We start from the raw sequence: 20,343 nt of genomic DNA on the forward strand, positions 1-20,343 counted from the left end.
TCCAGGTGTGGAGCCCTCAGTACAAAAAAGATATGGAGATTTTGGAAAGGGTCCAGAGAGGGCCACAAAGATGGAAGATTTAGGTTGGATGTTAGGGGGAAGTTCTTCACTAGGAGAGTGGTTAGGTCCTGGAACAGGCTGCCCAGGGAGGTTTTGGATGCCCCGTCCTTGGAGGTGTTCAAGACTTGGTTGGACAGGGCCTTGGGCAACCTGATCTAGTAAATGTGTATGCTTGGTGGCCCTGCTGGGCAGGGGGGTTGGAACTACATGATCCTTGAGGTCCCTTCCAACCCGGGTAATTCTGTCATTCTGTGATTCTGTGATTCTGTGACTCAAGCTGAGTTCAGCATCTCCCAGCCTGGCAGAAAGGATGAAGCAAGCAGCTTTTGCTCACACAACCCAACCTGGTCTGCACAGTGGCTCCAGGGCTGGATGGCACTTTGAATCATAGAATCATAGAGTCATTAAGGCTGGAAAAGACCTCTCAGATCCTCAAGTCCAACCCCAGCCCACCCTCACCATGCCCACTGCCCACATCCCTCAGTGCCACATCCCCACGGCTCTGGGACACCACCAGGGATGGTGACTCCTCCACCTCCCTGCAGTGCCTCACTGCTCTTTTGGAGCAGAAATTGTTTGTAATGTCCAACCTGAACCTTCTCTGAACATGAGATCACCACCTCTCACCCTATTGCTGATACTTGGGAGCAGAGGCCAACCCTTCCTCCCCACAAACTCCTGTTGGGGGTTGCTGAGCCATGGGCTCTTCCCTGAGCTCCACTTCCCCTCACTGACCCATCCTATTCCCTCAGCTGTTCCCATAGGACTGTGCTCCTGTCCTTTCACATTTTTGTTGCTTTTCTTTGGACACACTCCAGGGCCTTCATGTCTTTAATGTCGTGGGGAGGTGACCATCCCCAGAGAGCCAATAGTAACACCCACAGCAGTTCACCCATGGTTAACCTCTGACCCATTACAAGGCAGCTGGGTGTATATTTTGCTTTTCTGAGGTGTGGAGACTGTCAATTGCAGTCCCTGTCAATTGCTGTCCCTGCTGGGACTGGAGGTGCACTGTCAGATGTAGCAGTGCTTCTCAACTGCACATGTTCTTTAGTCTCTCCTAAATGAGAATCAGATTTGCAGGTGGTTAACACTAGAGGATATTTTTTTTTGCTGTGCTCATTTAAAGTCTTGCAGAATCCCAAAGCTGTGAACTGGAGGTGGGAATGAAAGCAGCCCATTATTTCAGAAAATCTCGGTTTTCGGTGCTGCTAAACAACCAAGTGATGCAGCTGCTGATGCAGCCCTTTCATCTGCCATAGCAAAGGGGTTTTTGTCTGCAGCAGAAGCGACTCAGGTTTTGAGTGGTGTTTGAGCAGCCCATCCATCAGCTATTTGCATGAGAAACGTGCTGTGAAGATGAGACTTTGATGTATGTACAACTTCTGAATTCCCATTATGTTTCTGCTTGTGCTGCCTGAGACATCTCTGTTAGCTGAGTTGAAACCAAGGAAGGCAGGGTATCACACTTCAGTGTCTTTTGTTGTTTTGTTTTTTAAATGGATGTAAACCAACAGGGAAAATTATTTCCTTGTTGCCAATACATTTATCTGTTAGAATTATCACAGCGTGTTTTTGAGTGGCAGTGAGCCATAAACGGTGAGCAATAAACATTCCCTTTGATGACAAAAGGAGTTCGTGGCTTGGATTGTTCAGCAGAGATGCTGGAGGCTGTGATCTGAGCTTTCACATTTGGCTCCTAATTAGGTCCCAGGGACACAAACGTTCTCCCAGGTACAGATTTACTTTGGAAAGAGATCTCAAAGAGCAGACATCCCCATAAGCTTGGTGGTGCGAGGCCATTCTGCCCCATGGTGCAGCCTCACCAACTGGAAAACAGAGAAATGCCTGAAACCAAAAAGACTTGGGTTTTCCTGATTTTCTGTTTCAATTAAAGAAAAAGTTTTGTTTTGCAAAGGATCCAGATAAAGGTGGCCTCCAGTATGGGGGAAAAAAGCCTATATCTGATCTCTACCTGGACACAGAGCTGTTGGCAACAGCCCTCTGGCTGCAGCCATCCAACCAGTTCCTTATCCACTGAATAGCCCAGCCTTCAAACCCATCTCTCTCCAATTTAGAGATAAGGATGTTGTGCAGAACCATGTCACACGCTTTGCAGAAGTCCAGATAGCCCCTCTCATTACTGAGGCAGTGACCTACTGGAGCGCCTTGTAAACCATTCTGGAGTTGTGCATCTGTGCAGGGCTGATGTTGGTGATAAATCCTAACAGTGACCTGGCGAGGCTGCAACAGCCCTGATACATGTGACCTGCAGGATGGGAATGTCCTGGGAAATGCCATGGGCCATCCTTGTGTATGTCTTGATTACTTCTTCATCTGAACGTGTTTTTTTAAGGTCTGAATATGACTACAGTAATTTCTTTAATTAGGCTTCTTCTTAGTGCATGATTGCTTAAAATTAAAAGCAGCTTCTTGGCCAACTTACAAGTCAAGCACAGTTAAGTTAAATAATATGATAGCAGGAGGCAAGGAAGTAAAAGATCATTTTTGGAAGCAGGAGATAATTACTGCAATGCAAAACCCCAGGGATAGAATGATGAGTTTTTCTCAGTAATGTGCTCCTGTTTGGGATGTTTGTTAGAGAACTTGAGCCCATGGAGGGTGGGAAGAGCTGGGCTCATTGTTCCAGGTGGATCTGGGGAGGCCATCAAAAGCAGATTTAGAGCATCTGCTTTGGCAGGGGGGTTGAACTCAATGATCTCTAGAGGTCCCTTTCAACTCCTGTTGAGACTGTTGACCCTTCAAATTCTGAGATTCTGTGATCATTTAGAAAAGTAAAATTTAAAAACTTTAATTCAAAGCAAATTGGACCACAGGAGGAGTTCTGCTACTAATGGCTTTTGTTTCAGGAGGCAGTTCCTGGGGCCAGGATACGTGGTTCCATTTCTGTGCTAACCCCAAAAGAATCCTGAGCATATCTCTTGTCTCCTGTACATTAAATTCTTTTCTCTCTCTCTTTTTTTCCTTCTCCCTTCCCTGGCTGTCCTTCCCTCTTCCAGCAATGTGGACACGAAGGAGCTATGTGGTGAGTATAACACTACACATAGAGCTTTGGAAGGGTGTATGAAAACTCTTAAAAGCCAACATCATCTCCTGCCATAGAATCGCTAAGGTTGGAAAGATCACCTAGTCCAACCATTTACCCAATGCCACCATACCACTAGATATCAGTCAAGTGTGTCAGCTAGCCTTGTCTTGACCATCTCCAGGGATGCTGACTCCACCATAACCCTGGACAACCTGTGCCTGTTTCCTCTTAGGCAGAAGGAAAAAACAAGAATGTGGTGTATAATATCAGTAATGTGTTTATTATTTATTGGGCGAAACTCTGTATCTCAGAGCAGGCTGACTAAGGTGCTTCTTGGTGCATATCCCTTGAATCACAAATTAACAACCAAAAATAAACTCCATAGCCGTGTTTGTCCCACATCTCTGCAAGAAGGGAAGTTGCCAGGAGAGGAGGGAGGTTCAAGGTCCAGCCTAGATGCATTATCTGCTGCATACCTCCCACTGCCCACCACTCCTGGTGTACTTTATGCTCTTCCAAGAATTATTTGAAGTATAAGGCCTCATTCTGGCAACACTGGAAGCTATGATGTCTCTCATAGTTGGTGGCAGGTTGGGCAGCTTGTGGAACTCCCTGACCCAAGAGAGCTTGCAGAGCTGAGCACACCTCGATCTCAAGGGTAGAGTCACCCAATGGCATATGTACCTCCAATTTAAATAAAATGAACTGATATTGCAACAGCAAACAGACCAGCAACACAAGGCATGCTCTGGGAGTGGAGATGTACGTCATCCCATGGTGGGCAGTGCACACCCCAACAGCAACCCGCTGTCTCACGTAGATGTGTGGAACCCAGAGCAGTGATGTGCAGGGCAGAAGGAGCTGCCCCTGGGTGTCCCATGAATGAATAAAGCTAAGGCTGTAGAAGTGCATAGCTGGAGGCTGCAAAAGTCAACACTACTCTCCTTCCACATTGCTAGTGCTCTCAAGAGCCATGTTCTGCCCACAGAAGCTCATCTGTCCTGAAAAGTACTTTTCATTTCAGGGTTTATAAGAAGAGTTTTCCTCTGCCTTCAAAAATGTACGATCTTTTTTTTCCCCTCTCAATTAAACTAATAAGAGGAGCAACAAAAAATAATCACGCTGCAGTGAGAACATGTTGCTTGGCTCAGAGCGGAGCAGCAAACAGCTGCTTTCAATTACATTGTGACATTCCCGTCTCTGCCAAAATCTTCTTTCCCTTGGATATGTGAGGGTTGTAAACAGCTATAGGCACTGCTAATTAAGCCAAGAGAACCTAATTAGTGGGATCACTTCCTGGAGTGTATTTCTTGTTGCATTCAGTAGATATGTCACCGTGGTGTGAATCCTCAGTCTGAGCGCTGGAGAGCAGCGCTGGTGGTGCCAAGAAACAGCTTTCAGCTGCCACGTGTGTCAGTTGTACCCAAAGGGTTTGATTCAGTTCCTGAGCTGCCCCACACTGCAAACATTGGCTTTCAGGGCTCTGTAGCTCACAAAGGGAACCACACTACAGTTGGATGCATGGGGAAACACCGCGTAGCTGTGATGTGGGGCTGTGAATGGGATGGGAGTGCAGGGGGAGGATGTCTGGACAGGTCTGTGCTGGGAAAATCTGTTTATCATTTGGATGCTTTGGCTGCCAAGGGAATTTCCCTTGAGATCTCTCTCTCTCTGTTGGAAACAAGAGGAAGAGAAATAAAATGTGTTCAGATGCAGAAGTGGGGTAAGAAATAAAGTGTCATTTTTTATGGCAGCTGCTTTGTGTTACAGCTCTATTTTACCATAACCCTCCCGTCACACGAACCTTTCTCATCCCTTCAGGGCAAGTTGTGTCTTAGGGTCAGGGCCTAGGGAGTGAAAACACATGTGGAATCACCCTCTGATTTTCCTTTTCTTCAATAAATAGACAGTGTTGTGTCATGTAGCCTCAAATTTAAGGTACACCCACTCTTCCCCTCATGTCCTCTTTCCCCAGACTATTTTGCTGATCACATGGGAGACTATGAAGACGTCCTGGCCTCACTGGAGACTCTGAACCTGTCCATCCTGAAGGCAATGGACTACACCAAGCGCGTGAGTGCCCGGCTCTGCTCTGCTCCTTGGTAGGGCAGAGTTCACATATAGCCATGCACAAACAGTGTGGGTTAGAAGCTGCAGTACTGTGTGTTTGAAGGATTGGAATGCTTCATTTATATTAATTGTTAGTAAATTTTCTGGCAGTCAGATCTGCCAACAGTATTTCAAAAGCCTGTTACCGTGCTAATAGACATCTCAGTAATGCACTCCAGCTTCCTGTTGGTATTGCCTTCCACCATTGCTTCTGAATGAGAGTTTAATACATATGACTAATACTTTTCCTGCACATTGAAAGAGGAGAACGCCTCATCCCCTGCTTGTAAATTAGGAATGTGAGGATAAGGGAATCATCTTGCACTATTGCAGAACCTTATATTCATAATCCCAACTCACTGCCTTCATCAGAGCACTGTTCTGCCCTTGATTCAATAACCTGGGGCAGGATTGACCTGCCCTAATTGCAAAGTCTGAATGTTATCTGCCTAACCTGAGATGTCACACTCTGAGAGATCAGCAGGAAGGGGCTGGGGTTGCAGAGCACCATGAACATGGGCTCTGACCCACCTGAGGCTATGAGGCCCCATTGGGGGCAGATGGACAGATAAAATCAGGCAGGAGGAGCATGGTCCCAGCACTTCACTGTTACCTTTTGTCAGCCAAGCCATGCTGCTCCTCACTGCAAGCAAGGAGCTGGCAAATGAGGATTTCATGAAAAGCATCAACCCCTGCAGTGATTTGTGAACAAAAAGTGGTACAAACCCGATCAATGAATTATTCAAAAAACCAAACACTTTGTTCAAGGAAAGAGCTGGGGAAAAAGATAAAGACAGAAAGAAAAGACAAAAAAAAAAGCTGGTTTAAGTGGGAGAAAAAATCATCTTTAGTACTAAGATAGCAGAGGCATCCTGACAACTTTAATTATATGTAGCAATGCCTTAATTCTGGACATGATTTCATAGAAACGTTCAGGATTGCAGAGACATTGTGACATTCACCCTTTGGTTTGTTAGAGCCACACAGTCTCACAGCACACACAGCAGTGCACTGCAGCTGCACCCAGAGAGGTGTTGGTACCCAATGAGAGCAGTTGGAAACGTTCTCTCCCTCCCTCCCTCCCTCCCCTGTTCATAACAGTACTCTGCAAACAATAGGCAAAGCCTGACTTCCTCTGTGCCACACTCCTGATGAGAGGTGCCTCTCAGAGGGGCCAGTAACTGTGGCATTTAATTGCTGTTTGTATTTCTCACCTTTAAAGACAACTGATTATTTCTTGTTCATAAGAAGAGAAAGCAGCAATTATCTTGTGCTGGAGTAGCTCATAAAGTATCGGCAGTAATTAGCTTCTGTGGTGGAAGGTCTCATATGGCAAAACAAGGTCTGTTATTGTAATTATTTTCCAGTACAGAGATGACCACGCTGTGTTCAGTGACTGCCAATGACTGTGCAAAATGCAAAGTTAAATTGGAAAGAAGGGAACTTCTGAGAGCTAAAAAAAGCCAACAACAGGATATGTTCTCATAACCTTCAGAGGATGCTTCATGACATGGTGGGCAAATACCAGAGCTAAAGGGACTGGGTTGGGCCAAGCAAGACATCATTGCTGGGGCCATGCTGTGCCTCCAGCTTGGTCACTGGAAAGTCCAAGTCACCTCTCTTGCACCCAAACTACCTTTCCTACAAGAACCCTTGTTCAGATAATAGAACTTGCAGATCACAAAGGTCTGCTTTCTCTAAGAGGACAACAACTAATCCAACGACAACTTACTGCCACACAGATGAACTGGCCAACAGAACTTAAATATGTCATGGTAATTTATGCAAATGCAATGCATTCCAGTGCCCAGCTTCTGTCTTGTATCCTTTCCACTGTTAAGGACATGGCTGTGTGCCTGAATTCCCTCGGGGTCTGTGAGCAGGATGCTCTCCTTCAGCTTCCACTCAGCGCAGGAGGCCAGCACATCAGCTGCTCTCATCCTCTCCAACACCCATCTCCAAAGCCAGGAGGTTCAGAGCCCAGTTATGCCTCCTCATGCCTTGCAATTAACATCTAGGAATAATCTAAAAGGAAACAAAGCATCCATTCAGCCTCCCAGAAAGCATTTCCAAAATGAATTTCCAAACAGATTCCACCAGTAATCCTAGCAGAAGGGGGTATGTCACTTCTGCAGGAACTGATTTTTCCCCAGCTTTCCTGCTTGGGCTCCAGAGCAGAAAACAATTCTCCATGCAATGCCATCCAGAGCTCTCTCCTTGACAGACTGCAGGGCCACATGCTACATCCAGCCAGGCTGCTAAGCTCAGCAGGGAGATGCAGCTTAAGAAGGGCTCTCCTGGAGCTATTTTTAAACTAACATGTTTATTCGCTGCTCCTCTGTCTCTGTCACTGCAAAATTCATGCTCCCCTTCCCCCTGCAAGAGAGAAGAGCATCTTTGCAGATCCTGCTGACCGTGCCCTTGTAGACTCCCTGTAGGGTAGGGTCTTCCCTCAGAACATTTGGAGATGACACCAGTCTGAGTGTCACCAACTCAACACCATAGAAGGAAGAGATGCCATTCAGAAGGAACTGTACCAGCTCATGAGAACCTGATGAGTTCAACAAGGTGTTGCACTTGGGTCAGGGCAATCCCAGATATGAGTACAGAGTGGGAGAAGAACCCTGCTGAGAAGAATGTGGGCATCCTGGTCAATGAAAAGCTAGATATGAGGCAGCAGCATGCATTTAGAGCCCAGAAGGCCAACAGCATCCAGGGCTGCATCAACAGAGGTGTGGCAGCTGGAGTTCTGTGTCCAGGTCTGGGACCTCCAGTACATGAGGGACAGAGCTGTTGGAGTGGAGGAGGATGTGGAAATGGTCAGAGGTCTGGAGCCTCTCTCCTATGAAGAAAAGTTGAGAGAGATGGGCTTTTCAAGATAAGTCCCTGGGCAGACCTCATTGTGATCTTCCAGTACTTGAAGGGAGCTTATAAGCAGGAAGAAAACCCACATTTTACTTGGGTGCATAGTGACAGGACAAGGGGAAATGACTTTAAATTAAAATAGGGGAAATTTAGATTAGGTTTTAGTAAAAAATTCTTTGCTCAGAGGGCAGTAAGGCCATGGCACAGCTGCCAGGGGCTCTCCCTGGAGAGCGCTAAGGGCCAGGCTGGATAGAGCCCTGGACAGACTGCGCTGGGGGGGCACCCAGCTCACAGGGTTTGAAGTAGAAGATCTTTAAGATCACCTTCAAAATGAAGCCATTCTGTGGTTCTGTGATTCCCATTCTCTCCCACCTGAAGGCTATTGATTGTGAGGTCAGAGAGGTAAGATGTGTAGTCAGAGGGCAACTGCATGGACAAGGTGTAAAAAAGCCGTTCTATGGCATCCTGTGGATCAGGATGTGTATGCTATATATGGGAAGCACCTCTCTTAACAAGGAGAAAGACGTTCTGCAGTGAACTGCTCAGGAAGGGCACTGCAGGAGGTGACAGGACTTGGGTCAAGAGGAGTGACACTGAGCTGCCCTCATCAGGTCCTGCCTTACCCTGGGAACAGCCCCCTGCCCCCAGCCCTGGCCTCAAAACACAGCTGAAGAGGGGAACCTGTGCAGTCTGAAAGAGGTTTTCAACAGAACAGTGTGATGGGATTTATAAGGGAGGAATTTATTATCGTTATGTTTTTAAATGCATGCAGTGCCATTGTTTTTTTTTTTTAATCTGAACAGTTGTCTAATTTGTTTCCTCCGCCCCCCCCACCCCCCATTTCAGGTAGGCTGAGAGTCTTTCATATGATAATGTTCTCATTTATCAAATATTTCAGTGTCTGTTCTCCTCAGATTTCTACTACTGATTATGTGCCAGGCAATCAGTTCTTGGCCTCTGCTTCTGGTGGGAGTTAAGAGCATAGAGCAGGGAAGGAGCAAGAGGAAGGTCTGGGTGTTATTCTAATTACAAGAAAAAAATCTCTTGGTAGAAAGCAGGCAATTAGGAGTGAGGAATTAGAATCGCTGTTCTGAGGCAGCATTGCTCTACATGGCTGATTTGTGAAGTGTTGGGTGGTGGGAGATAAACCTGATGTAATCCAGGGGGAGGCTCAGTAGAGGAGCTTCATGGCCATGCCAATAGGTTTTCCTGTTGCTTTGGATTTTTTTAGTGTTTTTGGGTTTTTTTTTAAGAAACAATTGAAGGAACATAATTGGCTTTGGTTTTGCTCGAGCAGCCTCATCAGTTCAGAGCCTTGGCTCTATTGATGTGCTTCATCTGGGGTCAGTGTTCTTAACAACTGGAGAAGGTGCCAGGTCCCTGAGCTCAGCAAATGGCACCCAGTTTGGCCGTTGTCACCCAAAGGCAGTGCTGGGAATGCTGGGGCTCAGTGCTGAGGCTCTACAAGGCAAAGAGATGCAGTGGGGCTCTCGGTGCCCATGAGCGTCATTTATTGTGTCATTTTCACATCCTGGAGTCTTAACAAGATGAATGGTGACCTTTAGAAATGTCAGCAGAGAGGCTTTAAGATGCTCAACAACATCGACAATCTCCTTTTTCAGCCATTTGATACCCACAGGAAAACAGTTACAGAAGCCCTATTCTGGGGACCAGTTTGCAACACCCAGCGAGGGAAGTTTGTCTCCAGTGTCAGCAGGTCCAAGAGCTCAAAACACCAAAATTACATCCTGGGTTTCCACAGGCAGAGGGTGGCACAGTGCTTTATTTTATCTGTGCCAGGATTTCAAGCTGCAGAGAAAATGTGATAAGTCTCAGGAGAGACTGAAACCCAGCACAGCATAATGTGGGGTTCAGCATCTCCTGTCGGACTTCTGCCTCTGCATTTCATTCCTCTGATACAAACATGGATCTGCTGCTAATTAGCGCCATCAGACCAGGCTTGTTAGCACAATACTGTGCAGCAGGGCAGCATCTCTGGTGCCAAAGCCTTTCTAGCGTTGAACTAATGAACCAGTTGGATGAAAAAGAGAAGCCTTCTGAGATACACCCCTCCAGGGTCTCATGTCACAAAGCGGCAATTATTTTATTATCCCCATAAATATTTTAACTTCCCAGGCAAAAGAAGAAGGAAATATCTCTTTGGGTAGAATTAATAAGACCAAACCTCATTACATCTCCCTAGAACAGGCTCACAAATGTTTTAATAAGACCACGGGAAGGATTCCTCTGGAGTTGGCTGTCTTAATGACTTATTTTTGCAGTGCCAAAGGGGACATTTGCTCCAGCAGAGCTGGAGGGATTGCCAGGGAGCTCAGAGCACATTGCTGAGTGCAGATGTCACAGTTGGGATGGCAGATGTCCACAGTTATTCATTAAATGAGAAGAAAAGAGAAAAAATCATTGATTTTCATTTCAGAGCTATTGACCCACATGGGACTCCTGTGGTGGCCTCAAAAGCACAGAGGCATTAGTGGTTTTTGGGAGGAAAGAAGGATGGCTTTGGGAAACAACTTGGATTCACCCTTGTGGCCATGAGCGAGCGCTCCCTGGGATGTCAGCTCTGCCTTTTGAGCCACTTGGCCCATTCCCTGTACCCAGAGCTCTATAGTACCCAGAGCTCTATAGCTGCTCAGGTTTTGAAAAGCACAGTTCAAGAAAATCATCCTGAAATCACTTCTAACACACTGGGATTTTAACAGCTCTGCAATCAGCTGTTCACATCAGCAGCAAGCAGCTGCTTTTTAAGCTCCTCCATTTCTAACCCAATGGCTTACTGGTACCCACACAGACAGTGCTTCCAGTTCTTCCTGTGGAGACAGCAACATCACAGGGCTGTGGGTTTTCATTGACCACCATATCAAACCAGTGCCTACAGGAGAGGGCAGAGACAAGCTTCTCAGGATGAACACTGCTACAGTTCACCTGTGGAAACACCACAGTGAGATTTGTGGCTCATTAAGAACTGAGCATTACTTTTCTACTTCTTCATGAGGTCATCCGGTGTCCCAGGGCAAAGAACACTAACACCAAATGCATGTATAGTCCACACCTTCTTAAAACCTTTTGTTTCCCAAAAGGAGCAGGTTCACGTGCCTGACTTGATGAGAAATTGTGCGGTGGTGCTGGTAGGATGCAGGCAATGGAGTCCTGGTGGGCAGCAGGAAATTGGGGCAAATTGCAGCACGGCTCCTGGTTTGTTTTATCAATTTGTTTCCAGACTCATAACAGAGACTGTGCACAGCTCAGCCTTTGTTTTCAGCTGGGGAAAACTGCAGAGGGGCTCATCATTGCTCCAGTGATGCCCCAGCACCTGCAATCAGAGCAGGGCTGGTTGCTCAGGCTTAATCAAAACTCATCTGTAATTATAGCCAAGCCTGCTCAAGTGCCTGATTAACGTATTTATGCCTTGGTTTTGCACAGGCTCCCATGTGCAAGGCCCTAGGGAGGAATCAGCAGTGAGGGGGAATTGCTGAAGAAATGGATTCAGATCCCAAATGCAATTATATGTTTTTTGCCAAGGAGATTTGTCAGTTTAATAACCCTCCTTAGCACGAGTGTGAATACTGGGAGAAATTCAGAAATTCAGGAATATTTGGGAATACATCTATCCTTTTCCCCACCCGAATGCTCAGCAATTGTTCCCACACAACGTCCTTGCAGACTGGGGCATCCCACTGAAAACCATTTATTTCACCCCATTGAAGCCCTCTTTGGGAACACCTGCTCCTTTTCACAGCAGTCTCTATCACACAGAAGATAGATAGATGGATGGATGGATAGATAGATAGATAGATAGATAGATAGATAGATAGATAGATAGATAGATAGATAGATAGATAGATATAGATAAAAGGTGTAATTTGCTCAGTTCAAACCAGTGGGGATAAATCTCTTTGAAAGCCTGTTTGGGGCTGAACAAGGTGAGATGGAGCTCTGTTTGGAGCAGGGCTGAAGTGAGGGTAGTTTTGTTTACCTGACTTGTGTTAATTTATCAGTGATTATCACCAGACCCAGCTGAGCAGTATCACTGTGCTGTCCCTGCCTGGCAGGTGTATGAGAGTGGCAGCAACGTGGACCAGTTTGTCACCCGCTTCCTGCTGAAGGAGACGGCCAACCAGACCCAGTCGCTGCTGAGCTCGGTGGAGAGCGCCGTGGATGCCATTGATGAGCAGACCAACCCCTCCAGGTCGGCCATTTCTCCTTCCCTCCCCACTCCATCCCTGCTTCACAGCTGGTCTCATTATGATGCGCTTTTACAGGGCTCCTGGGGATGATGGACAAAGAGGAACTGGTGGAGCAGCTGCCTTTGCCAGCTTCCCCAGGAGCTCTCAGGGCTTTCCTCTGAGCAGAGCCCCCCTTGGGATTTAGTGTCTGTGTCTGGGATGTGCTGGGACAGTCCATGATGTCTCCATCCCATTCCCACTCTTTCCCCTGTCACATCACTGTTTCATCCCCATCCCTGTCCCCCATCCTCAGGAGATCGAGCCTAGGGGAGGTGGAGGAGATTGCTTCAAGATTCATCTTAGCCAGAGCTGAAATAGCAAGGAGTACCTGCAGCACTCCCCAAATAGCCCCATTTGAGGGTAGTTTGGGATGCTGACCAAGTGGCTCTGCCATATGCAAACTGAGAGGGCCGTGGGTGCCATGGAGTCCCCGGACTGTACTGGGAGGAGTGCCCCGGGTGTCTGTTGGCTTCATTTCCCCATTGTGGAAGGCTGAGCAAGCTGTGGTGTAGGGCAGGTGGGAACAGCACAGCCTGGTTTGGGAGTGCTGAGGAGGAAGTAAGAATCAGTGAGAGCTGCTGGAAGTCCTCACTGTCTGTTGTTTGCTGGTGTGTGGACCTGGCTCATCATGAAGCCATTGGAGCTGTGAGCTGTTTTCATGGTGAAAATCGCTAAGGAAAAAAAAAAACACCAAAAAAACAAAAAAAAAACAAAAAAAACCCACCACCCTGATCTCTTGCATCAGAGGTGGCCTAAAAAGCGGGGAACCAGAGGGCTGTGAGATATCTGCCCAGCAGTGCCCAGCACATCTCCCTGATCCCTTGCAGGCAGTGCCCTGGCCCAGCTGGTCTTGCTCTGACAGAGCCGTGGTACAACAGCCCTGTGCCCAGCTACGCACCCCCTGCCCGGATTGTGCCTCAGGGCCACGGGAAGAGCAGCCAGAGTGGTGAGTGGACATGGCTTCTGCTGCTCCAGCAGCCCGCTGCTCCCAGCTGCTGGGTGGGTGGATGCCCACAGGCACTGTTTGCTCTGTGTTCCTGCAGGTGCCCCTGAGCCCAGGCAGGACGGGCTGGAGGGGCAGATCGGGAGGTTGGCTGCACTCATCAGCAGGCTGGAGGACAAGGTAGGGACTGTGCATGGCTGCCATCGCTCCAGCCATCTCCACCATTGGTGAGAGTGCCATGGGCTTTGCTTAAACTGCATGTTCCTATGGATGAAGGAGTTGAAGCCTCTCACAGGGGTGACCTCGTTCCATCCAGGGACAGGCAGAGGGAATGCTGAGGTACTGGAGGTGTTTCTGAAACCCAAATGTTTTCAGGGCAGAAGGGTGTGGGACAGTGATTTTCCTTGGAAGAAGCATTGTTGGCAGTTTGGGGCCATTCTAAGGCAGGTGGGGTGATGTGAAGCCGTGTGCCAGGTCCCTATACCTCACCAAGGTCCCCATTGTGCCACGTGTCCCCAGATACTAACTCACACCTGGTGCTTCCCATGGATACAGGCCAGGCTCCTCCAGGCTTCCAGTGCATCTGGGGCAGGGGGTGACTCCATTCCACTACCTCCTGATGGGGCACTGTTGCCCCCAAACTACTGCAATGCTCCTACTGCACCAGGGCTCTCTCAGTGGCTGTCCCCTCACAGTGGACACCCAGAGGGACACAGTGCCCCATCCTTCCTTTTCCCTTTGCAGACTCTCTGGTTTGACCTGCACCAGCGGCTGTCAGACAGTGAGAGCACAGCCTGCATGGTGAGCATGTGGCTGTGCTGCCATCACCACCCCATGGTGTCCCCACAGGGTGTCCCTGGGGGGGATACTGCACACACTGGGTCACACATCCTGCTCTGTCTCCCCCCCAGTACCTCCTGCTGGTGCGGGATGAGATGACGGTGTCACACAAGCACCTGGGCGAGTTCTGCAGCTCCCTGAAGCAGTACCTAAAGAGCGTAGCCGGGATGCGGGAGTGCTTCCAGTGGGTACTGGGGGGGGCACCTGGAGATGGGGTCAGCAGGAGGATGGAGTGCTGGGAACTGGGGGCACCCTCAGTGGCTGCAAGGACAACAGCCTGGGGTGCCCCCATGGTGGGGGCTGTGGGGACTGGGGACGCCCCCAACAGCTCACCCTCACCCCACCACTGCCAGCGTCACTGCGGTCAAGCTGCCTGACGGAGTCACCTTCATCGTCTATGAGTTCTGGGAGACCGAGGATGACTGGAAGAGGTAGAGGGGGATGGGTGGGTAGCTGCCAGCTGGGGAAGCTTGTAGGGATGGGAGCAGGGCTTGGCTGAGCTGCTGCCTGGGGCAAGTGGGGAGTCTGCTGCCCACTTTCTGGTGGCAGGAGTGGGGTTCCCAGGGATGTGTCTGCAGGGTTTGGGCACGTTGGATAGACAAGTGGGGTTGGGTGGACAAGGGATGGGGGGCATGGGAGAGGGCCCAGGGAGCAGAGGTCTTGCTTATTTCCCTCAGAGGAAGCTGTGTGGGATGATCTGGGGGGTCAGGATGGTGATTCTGGGCTGTAATACACCGCAGGCACCTGCAGAGTGCCACCTGCAAGGACTTCCAGCATGTAAAGGTGGACGCTCTGAGCCAGCCCGAGGCCATCTCCAGCGTGGCTGTGCCAGGTAGGACCCGGGGTAGGGGCACAAAGCAGCCCCTGGGCAGCGGGGAGCAGAGTGGGTGGTGCAGCTGGGGGGGGATGTGTGCTGCAGTGACACTGGGTGACTCCAGCTGATGTTCCCTTGCAGCCGCCTGGTGCACCCTGAGCCAAGACTGACCATGCAGGGACCTGGCTGTGCCCCCCACCCCCTTCCAGGAGCTGTTACCAGAGGGCAGTGTGATTGTCACCTATCTGCAGCAAAGGAACTCCCCTTGTCCCCCACTGGCAGCACCTCAGCTGCCCCACTCCTGGGGCACCTCTCCCCACACAGGGTGGGCTCTTTGGGGCCTGGGAGGGGGTGGTGATTAGGTGGATATGGTGGGAGCAAACCCCTTGGTGTGCAGGAGGTACATATTGGTGTCTCTGATAGGTAGACCCAGCACAAAGGAGGGAGGAGGGATGGAGATCTGTAGGGCACGTGGGATCCCAGTGGGGTGGAGGTGGGGGCCTCACAGCCCCGGGGGTGGCTGCTCCCCTGGCCCAGGAGTCTGTAAGTCTGTGTGTGCCTGTCTGTCTGTCTGTGCACAGCCTGCCCCATCCTGCCCAGCCCCAAGGGGGGATGAGAGGGCCTCACAGGGTGTGTCCCCCTCTACCCAACTGTTTATTAATAGAGCAACAGAACTGATGACACTGAATAAACCATGTGGGAGCCAGCTGCAGTGTGGCTGCATCTGGGATGGGGTGGTGGGGGATGTGGGAGGACGTGGAGCTACACATCCCCTCAATGCAGCAGCCCCATCACAGCCAGGGCAGCGCTCTGCCCACACACAAAGGTGCCCCCTAGCACAGAGAGGACACCCCAGGTGATGAGTACAGCCCTGCGGAGATACGAGTGGGGAGGAGGGACACAGCCCCTGCTTCAGCTGTGGGTCTCCACAGGGTCCCACGCTGCTCCAGCCCCTGTGCAATGACACATAATGGCTGGTCAGAAGCCTTGCTGCCACCCCTGGGATGTCCCCATTTTACTCACCGCACTGCAGACTCACAGTGGCTTCTGGTGCCACCCTGAGCCCCCCAGGTGTGACACTTACCCCAGGCTGCGCTGCTGCTCCATCATGGGGTCACCAGTGCCGGATGGGCAAGGAGTACAGAACAGTGTGGGGGTCATCTCCCCAAACTGCCCCAGGCACTGCCCGGGCACAGCAATGGGGATGCAGTGCCCAGCAAGAACCCAAGGGCCACCCTTCATTAAACACTCAGTCCCTCTTGCCCCCAGCATCTCCAACCCAAACTCTGGGGCTTTAGGGTCCCGGCTCCATGGGCCATCCTTCCCTTCCAGTCACCCCTGCAAGTGCATCCCTGGCACATGGGACATCCCCTGATAACCTGGGCAAATCCCTGAAACCGCGAAACATCCCTGATGTACGGACACGTCCCTGATCAATGGGCACCTTCCCACTGTGGGGGCATGTCCCTGGTATCCAGACACATATCTAACACCTGGATACATCCCTAATATGTGACCACATCTCTACTGTGTGTACACCTCTCCAAGACCTGAGCATATCCCTGGTACACTGCACATCCCCCATACCCGAGCACACCCCTGATGCCCCCACTCCAACAGCCCCCATGTCCCACATTAAGTGATGCCCCATATCTCCCTCTCTCCACATGGTGTTCCCACCCTATCATGTATATTCCCATGGGGACCCCATGCCTGACCATCAAACAGGGGATCCCTGTGCCCCATGCCCTGTCCCACCCCCAAGCCTGCACTCACCTTTTGGGTGCCCCAATGGTTTGTGTCCCCGTCATGCACACCAGGCACAGCCCTACAACCAGCACAGGTGCTCAGCTTCTACCTCGTGGCTACAGAGCCCCCAGGAACAAGACCAAAAGGGCCCCAAAGCCCCCCATCTCTCCCACTCCCTGTGCCTGCCTGGGAAGATGAAGATGAAGAAAGCACTGATGCCACCGATGAGCTCAATGACCTTGCCGATGTCAGGGACAAACAAGGCAATGGTGAGTGTGGCGGCCATCCACGAAATGGTCAGTGCCACCCGGCTCTGCTGCTCATGCCTCTCAGACACCAGCGTGGCCCTGAGCTTGCGGTGTGCCCACAGGTCCTGTACCACCAACCTGTGTGGTGGGGACAGCTTAGGGATCGGGGGACATGGGAGGGACTGAGGGGATGGGGTGGCCCGGCAATGCCCACTCACCGTCCCAGCAGCACCACAATGGGGTAGATGGTGATGATGGAGATAGCAAAGAGCAGGCGGGCAACGATGACAACAGGGTCGTTCCCAGGGTAGGACATCAAGACATCAGGGGCCACGTCCTCGCCAAAGGTCAGGTAGCCATAGAGCCCTGCAGGCAGGGAAGCAGCCATGGGCTGTCACCAGGGAGGCGATAAAAGTGCCCTGTGCCACCAGCAGGAATGGGGTACAGCAGCAGAAAGGAGAGCAGTGGAGCTGCAGACCCCCAGGAATAGAAGCGGCGGTGCTGGGGTTACCGGTGAGGGAGTAGATGAGGAGGCAGATGAGCATGGAGAGCATGGAGACGGCCACCCAGTGGGAGAAGCTCTGGTTCCGCATGCTGCTGTAGATGGCCACGCAGGCCTCGTGGCACTGCAAGGGGACAGTGCGGCCACCTCCCCTCCTGCTGCTGCCCATGGTGGTGCTCCCAGGGACACCTGCATGCAGCTCCCCACAGGGAACCCACCCCAACAGCACCACACAGGTGGGGACATACCTGGAACCCGAAGCAGATGGTGGGGATGACGCTGAACATGGAAGCCCAGGAGGAGGCCCTGCGACATGGCGGGGAGGAAGAGCAAAAGAACGTGAGGTCCCGGTGGCAGAGGGGACCTCGATGGCATGTCTGGTCTGGGAGGGCTGGGGGCTGTGCCACCGCTGGGGGGAGGGGGGGGGGGGGGGGGGGCAGGGCAGGGGACGACGGTGCTGCCTTACCTGGGGGGCCGGGCAGCCTGCAGGAGTCCCAGATTCTCACCCTGCAGGTGGTACTTGAGGACGATGACCAGCGTGAGGTAACAGGCAGCCAGCGTGCCCAGGATGCTGCGGGGATAGAGCAGTCAGGGCAGGGAACGGGGGCCCAGGGGAACCTGCAGGCTGCCACACCAGCACGGGACGGCTGCGGCCATACCTGGAGTACTTCTGGAAGCTGATCTCCCTGGGCACAGACAGCGGGAAGATGACCAGGGCACAGAGCGCCGGGAGGGTGAAGCGCTGATCCACGTACCAGGGGGAGCCCTCGCCCAGTGCGCCGGGCGGGTACAGCGAGCCGCACACTGCGGGGACACAGCTGCACCCAGAGCCGCGGGCAGCGCCTGCGTCCCCCTCAGCCCCAGCAGCTCACGTTTGTCCAGCTGGTCGCCCACCACCCGCAGCAGAGTCACGGCGATCATGAAGAGGTTGAGGAAGAAGCAGAGCTCGCAGACTCTCCCCGCCGCGGGGCCGCACACCGCCCGCACCACGCCTTGGTAGGTGGGCTGGGCGCTGAGCGCTGCCGCGTGTCCCAGCACGGCCAGCCCGCTGACCAGGAACACCAGCGAACCCTGCGGGACACAACGGGAGCAGCCGGCCCCTCACACGGACGCATAACGGGGTCTGGGTCAGCCCCAGTGCCAGCCCGTCCTCTCGGCAGTGGCCCAAGAGAAGGGGAAGGAGGGAAAGGAACAGTTTCACGCTGTCTTTTTCGGGTTGGATTGTGGTCTTCAGGATTTGCAGGGAACAGCAATGGAAATGTGCTTTGGGTTGAGGTACAAGTTGACTTCAGTGTAAAAGATGCAAAGGGTGGCAGCAGTTTCCTTTGTCCTGACATGGGTTCCGCACACTTTTGCAGTGGGAAGGGTCCCGGAACCCCGGTAACAAATGTGGTGTGAAAAGCTGAACCTCTGCTCTCAACCCAACCCCACTTTTCAAGCCACAACCTCAACTTCCTTTTGAGCACCACTGCCAACATCCCAGCAGAGCCAGGAATGCCCAAACAGGCTCTGCCAACACTGCAGCCTCCCTGTCCTCATCCCCATCCCCATCCTCCTCCCTGTCCCCATCCCAGCCCCCATCCCTGTCCAACTCCATCCCCATTCCAGAGCCACCCCTTTGTGCAGCCCCCATTCCCTTACCAGCTCCACCAGGATGGCAGGTATGGCACCCCCGGCCTTGCTGAACGCCCAGGGGAAGCTGAGCAGCCCGGCACCCAGCGCTGACTTCAGCATGATGAAGACGGCACCAGCAGAGGAGAGTCCAGCGCTGCCCGTGTTGCGCAGCTCCAGCAGCGGTTGGCCCTCACCCCCCTCCATCTCCTAATAGCCCTGGAGGGGACTGGGCTGGGGCTGGGCCAGAGAAGCTGTTCCACTCTGTCCCCCTCCAGCAGTCCCCGTGGGGGCGGGAGCGGGGCTCTGACCCCTGCCTCCATGGGGGGTGGCAGGGAGGTACCATAGGGGGACTTTCACAAGACCACCCAAGGGAATGGGCTGCGGACCCAGGGACAAGGGGCCCATGCACTGGAAGGGGTGGACATGCCATGGCTTGGTGCAAATGCTCCCACAAGATCAGTACATGTCACCGGCCGTGGGCTCAAAGCGCAGGGTCCCCAGCACCAGCTGATGGCCCCTAATGCATTTTTGATTTCCCAAGTATGTGGCCTTCTGATCTCGGTAAGATGGATAAAGAGACTTTAATCAGCTGCTAGAAGGAATTATGGATGGCTAATTGTGCCTGCCACCTCCATTACATCTCAGCTGCCTACAGGGCTTAAAAGCATCTGAAAGGGTCTTCCAGACCTTCATTAGTTGCACACCAAAGACTTTGAGAGTAATTGGCCTCTATGATCTAGAAATTGGCCACTGGGCTGTAAAATACCAGCCACTGGGAAAGGCTCTTAATTCGGACTGGGGCTTTGATGCAACTTGACTCTGGTTTCAAGGCTGTACAGGGGCTGTAATCTCTCATTAGCGCTGTGATGAGAGGAGCGAGCCTCCTCATTAGTGCTGCAGCAGAGGCACCAAAGCTTTCCAGGCTCCCTCCTCCTGGAAAATCAAAGAAATTCAGCCCGCCTCCCATACCAGCACAGCAGCCCCACGTGGGGTTTCTGCAGGCCCTCGTGCTTCCTAGCTGACATTTTTTTCCCCCTTCTCCCATTTCCTGTGGCACTCCAACCCCCAGGCTGTGAGCCACATCCAGGGCTGGCAGCTTCACCCACTGCTGAGCCTGTGCAGGTGCCCTCCTCTCCGTCTCTGATGGAAAAAGTGCTATGTCTTTTGTGCCGTTACCTTTGAGCTCCATCAGAGGTGTGAATAAACCTTGTTTCAGACTGTCAAAATCCCCATCACGCTGGTGCACATTTGTTTTAAGGACAAAGACACGGGGGGAGAAGGGATGAATGCCATGCAACACTCCGTC

At 51.7% G+C, this 20,343-nt stretch overlaps 2 protein-coding genes across 2 annotated transcripts in view; one reads left to right on the top strand and one right to left on the bottom strand.

Annotated features, from left to right (window-relative positions):
• The window catches only part of NECAB2 (N-terminal EF-hand calcium binding protein 2), a 47,453-nt gene extending 31,823 nt beyond the window's left edge, over positions 1-15,630 (top strand). Inside the window, exons 4-13 of the mRNA XM_015873890.2 lie at positions 3,081-3,106; positions 5,085-5,182; positions 12,154-12,290; positions 13,155-13,273; positions 13,371-13,450; positions 14,015-14,071; positions 14,182-14,294; positions 14,464-14,541; positions 14,851-14,942; positions 15,066-15,630. Coding sequence (XP_015729376.1) covers positions 3,081-3,106; positions 5,085-5,182; positions 12,154-12,290; positions 13,155-13,273; positions 13,371-13,450; positions 14,015-14,071; positions 14,182-14,294; positions 14,464-14,541; positions 14,851-14,942; positions 15,066-15,094 — 829 coding nt within the window. The 3' untranslated portion in view covers positions 15,095-15,630. The remainder of the gene's footprint in view (positions 1-3,080; positions 3,107-5,084; positions 5,183-12,153; positions 12,291-13,154; positions 13,274-13,370; positions 13,451-14,014; positions 14,072-14,181; positions 14,295-14,463; positions 14,542-14,850; positions 14,943-15,065) is intronic.
• A 46-nt stretch (positions 15,631-15,676) lies between these two features.
• SLC38A8 (solute carrier family 38 member 8) lies at positions 15,677-19,241 on the bottom strand. The gene is made up of 10 exons (XM_032447134.1): positions 19,065-19,241; positions 18,296-18,494; positions 18,083-18,227; positions 17,890-17,994; positions 17,672-17,729; positions 17,433-17,547; positions 17,140-17,287; positions 16,860-17,059; positions 16,701-16,752; positions 15,677-15,795 (listed from the first exon to the last, which is right to left on the bottom strand). Exons 1-10 carry the CDS (start codon positions 19,239-19,241, stop codon positions 15,699-15,701), a joined length of 1,296 nt encoding a protein of 431 aa, XP_032303025.1. The 3' UTR covers positions 15,677-15,698.
• Positions 19,242-20,343: the final 1,102 nt, after the last annotated feature.

This window comes from Coturnix japonica, chromosome 11 (assembly GCF_001577835.2).
Source record: "Coturnix japonica isolate 7356 chromosome 11, Coturnix japonica 2.1, whole genome shotgun sequence".
Classification (NCBI taxonomy): domain Eukaryota; kingdom Metazoa; phylum Chordata; class Aves; order Galliformes; family Phasianidae; genus Coturnix; species Coturnix japonica.

Coding starts and splice junctions, on each gene's coding strand:
- SLC38A8 (XM_032447134.1), bottom strand. CDS start 19,241: ATGGAGGGGGGTGAGGGCCAACCGCTGCTGGAGCTGCGCAACACGGGC. Junction 17,288..17,432: donor CCTCATCTACTCCCTCACCG/GTAACCCCAGCA, acceptor CCCTGCCTGCAG/GGCTCTATGGCTACCTGACC. Junction 17,060..17,139: donor ATTGTGGTGCTGCTGGGACG/GTGAGTGGGCAT, acceptor CCCACCACACAG/GTTGGTGGTACAGGACCTGT.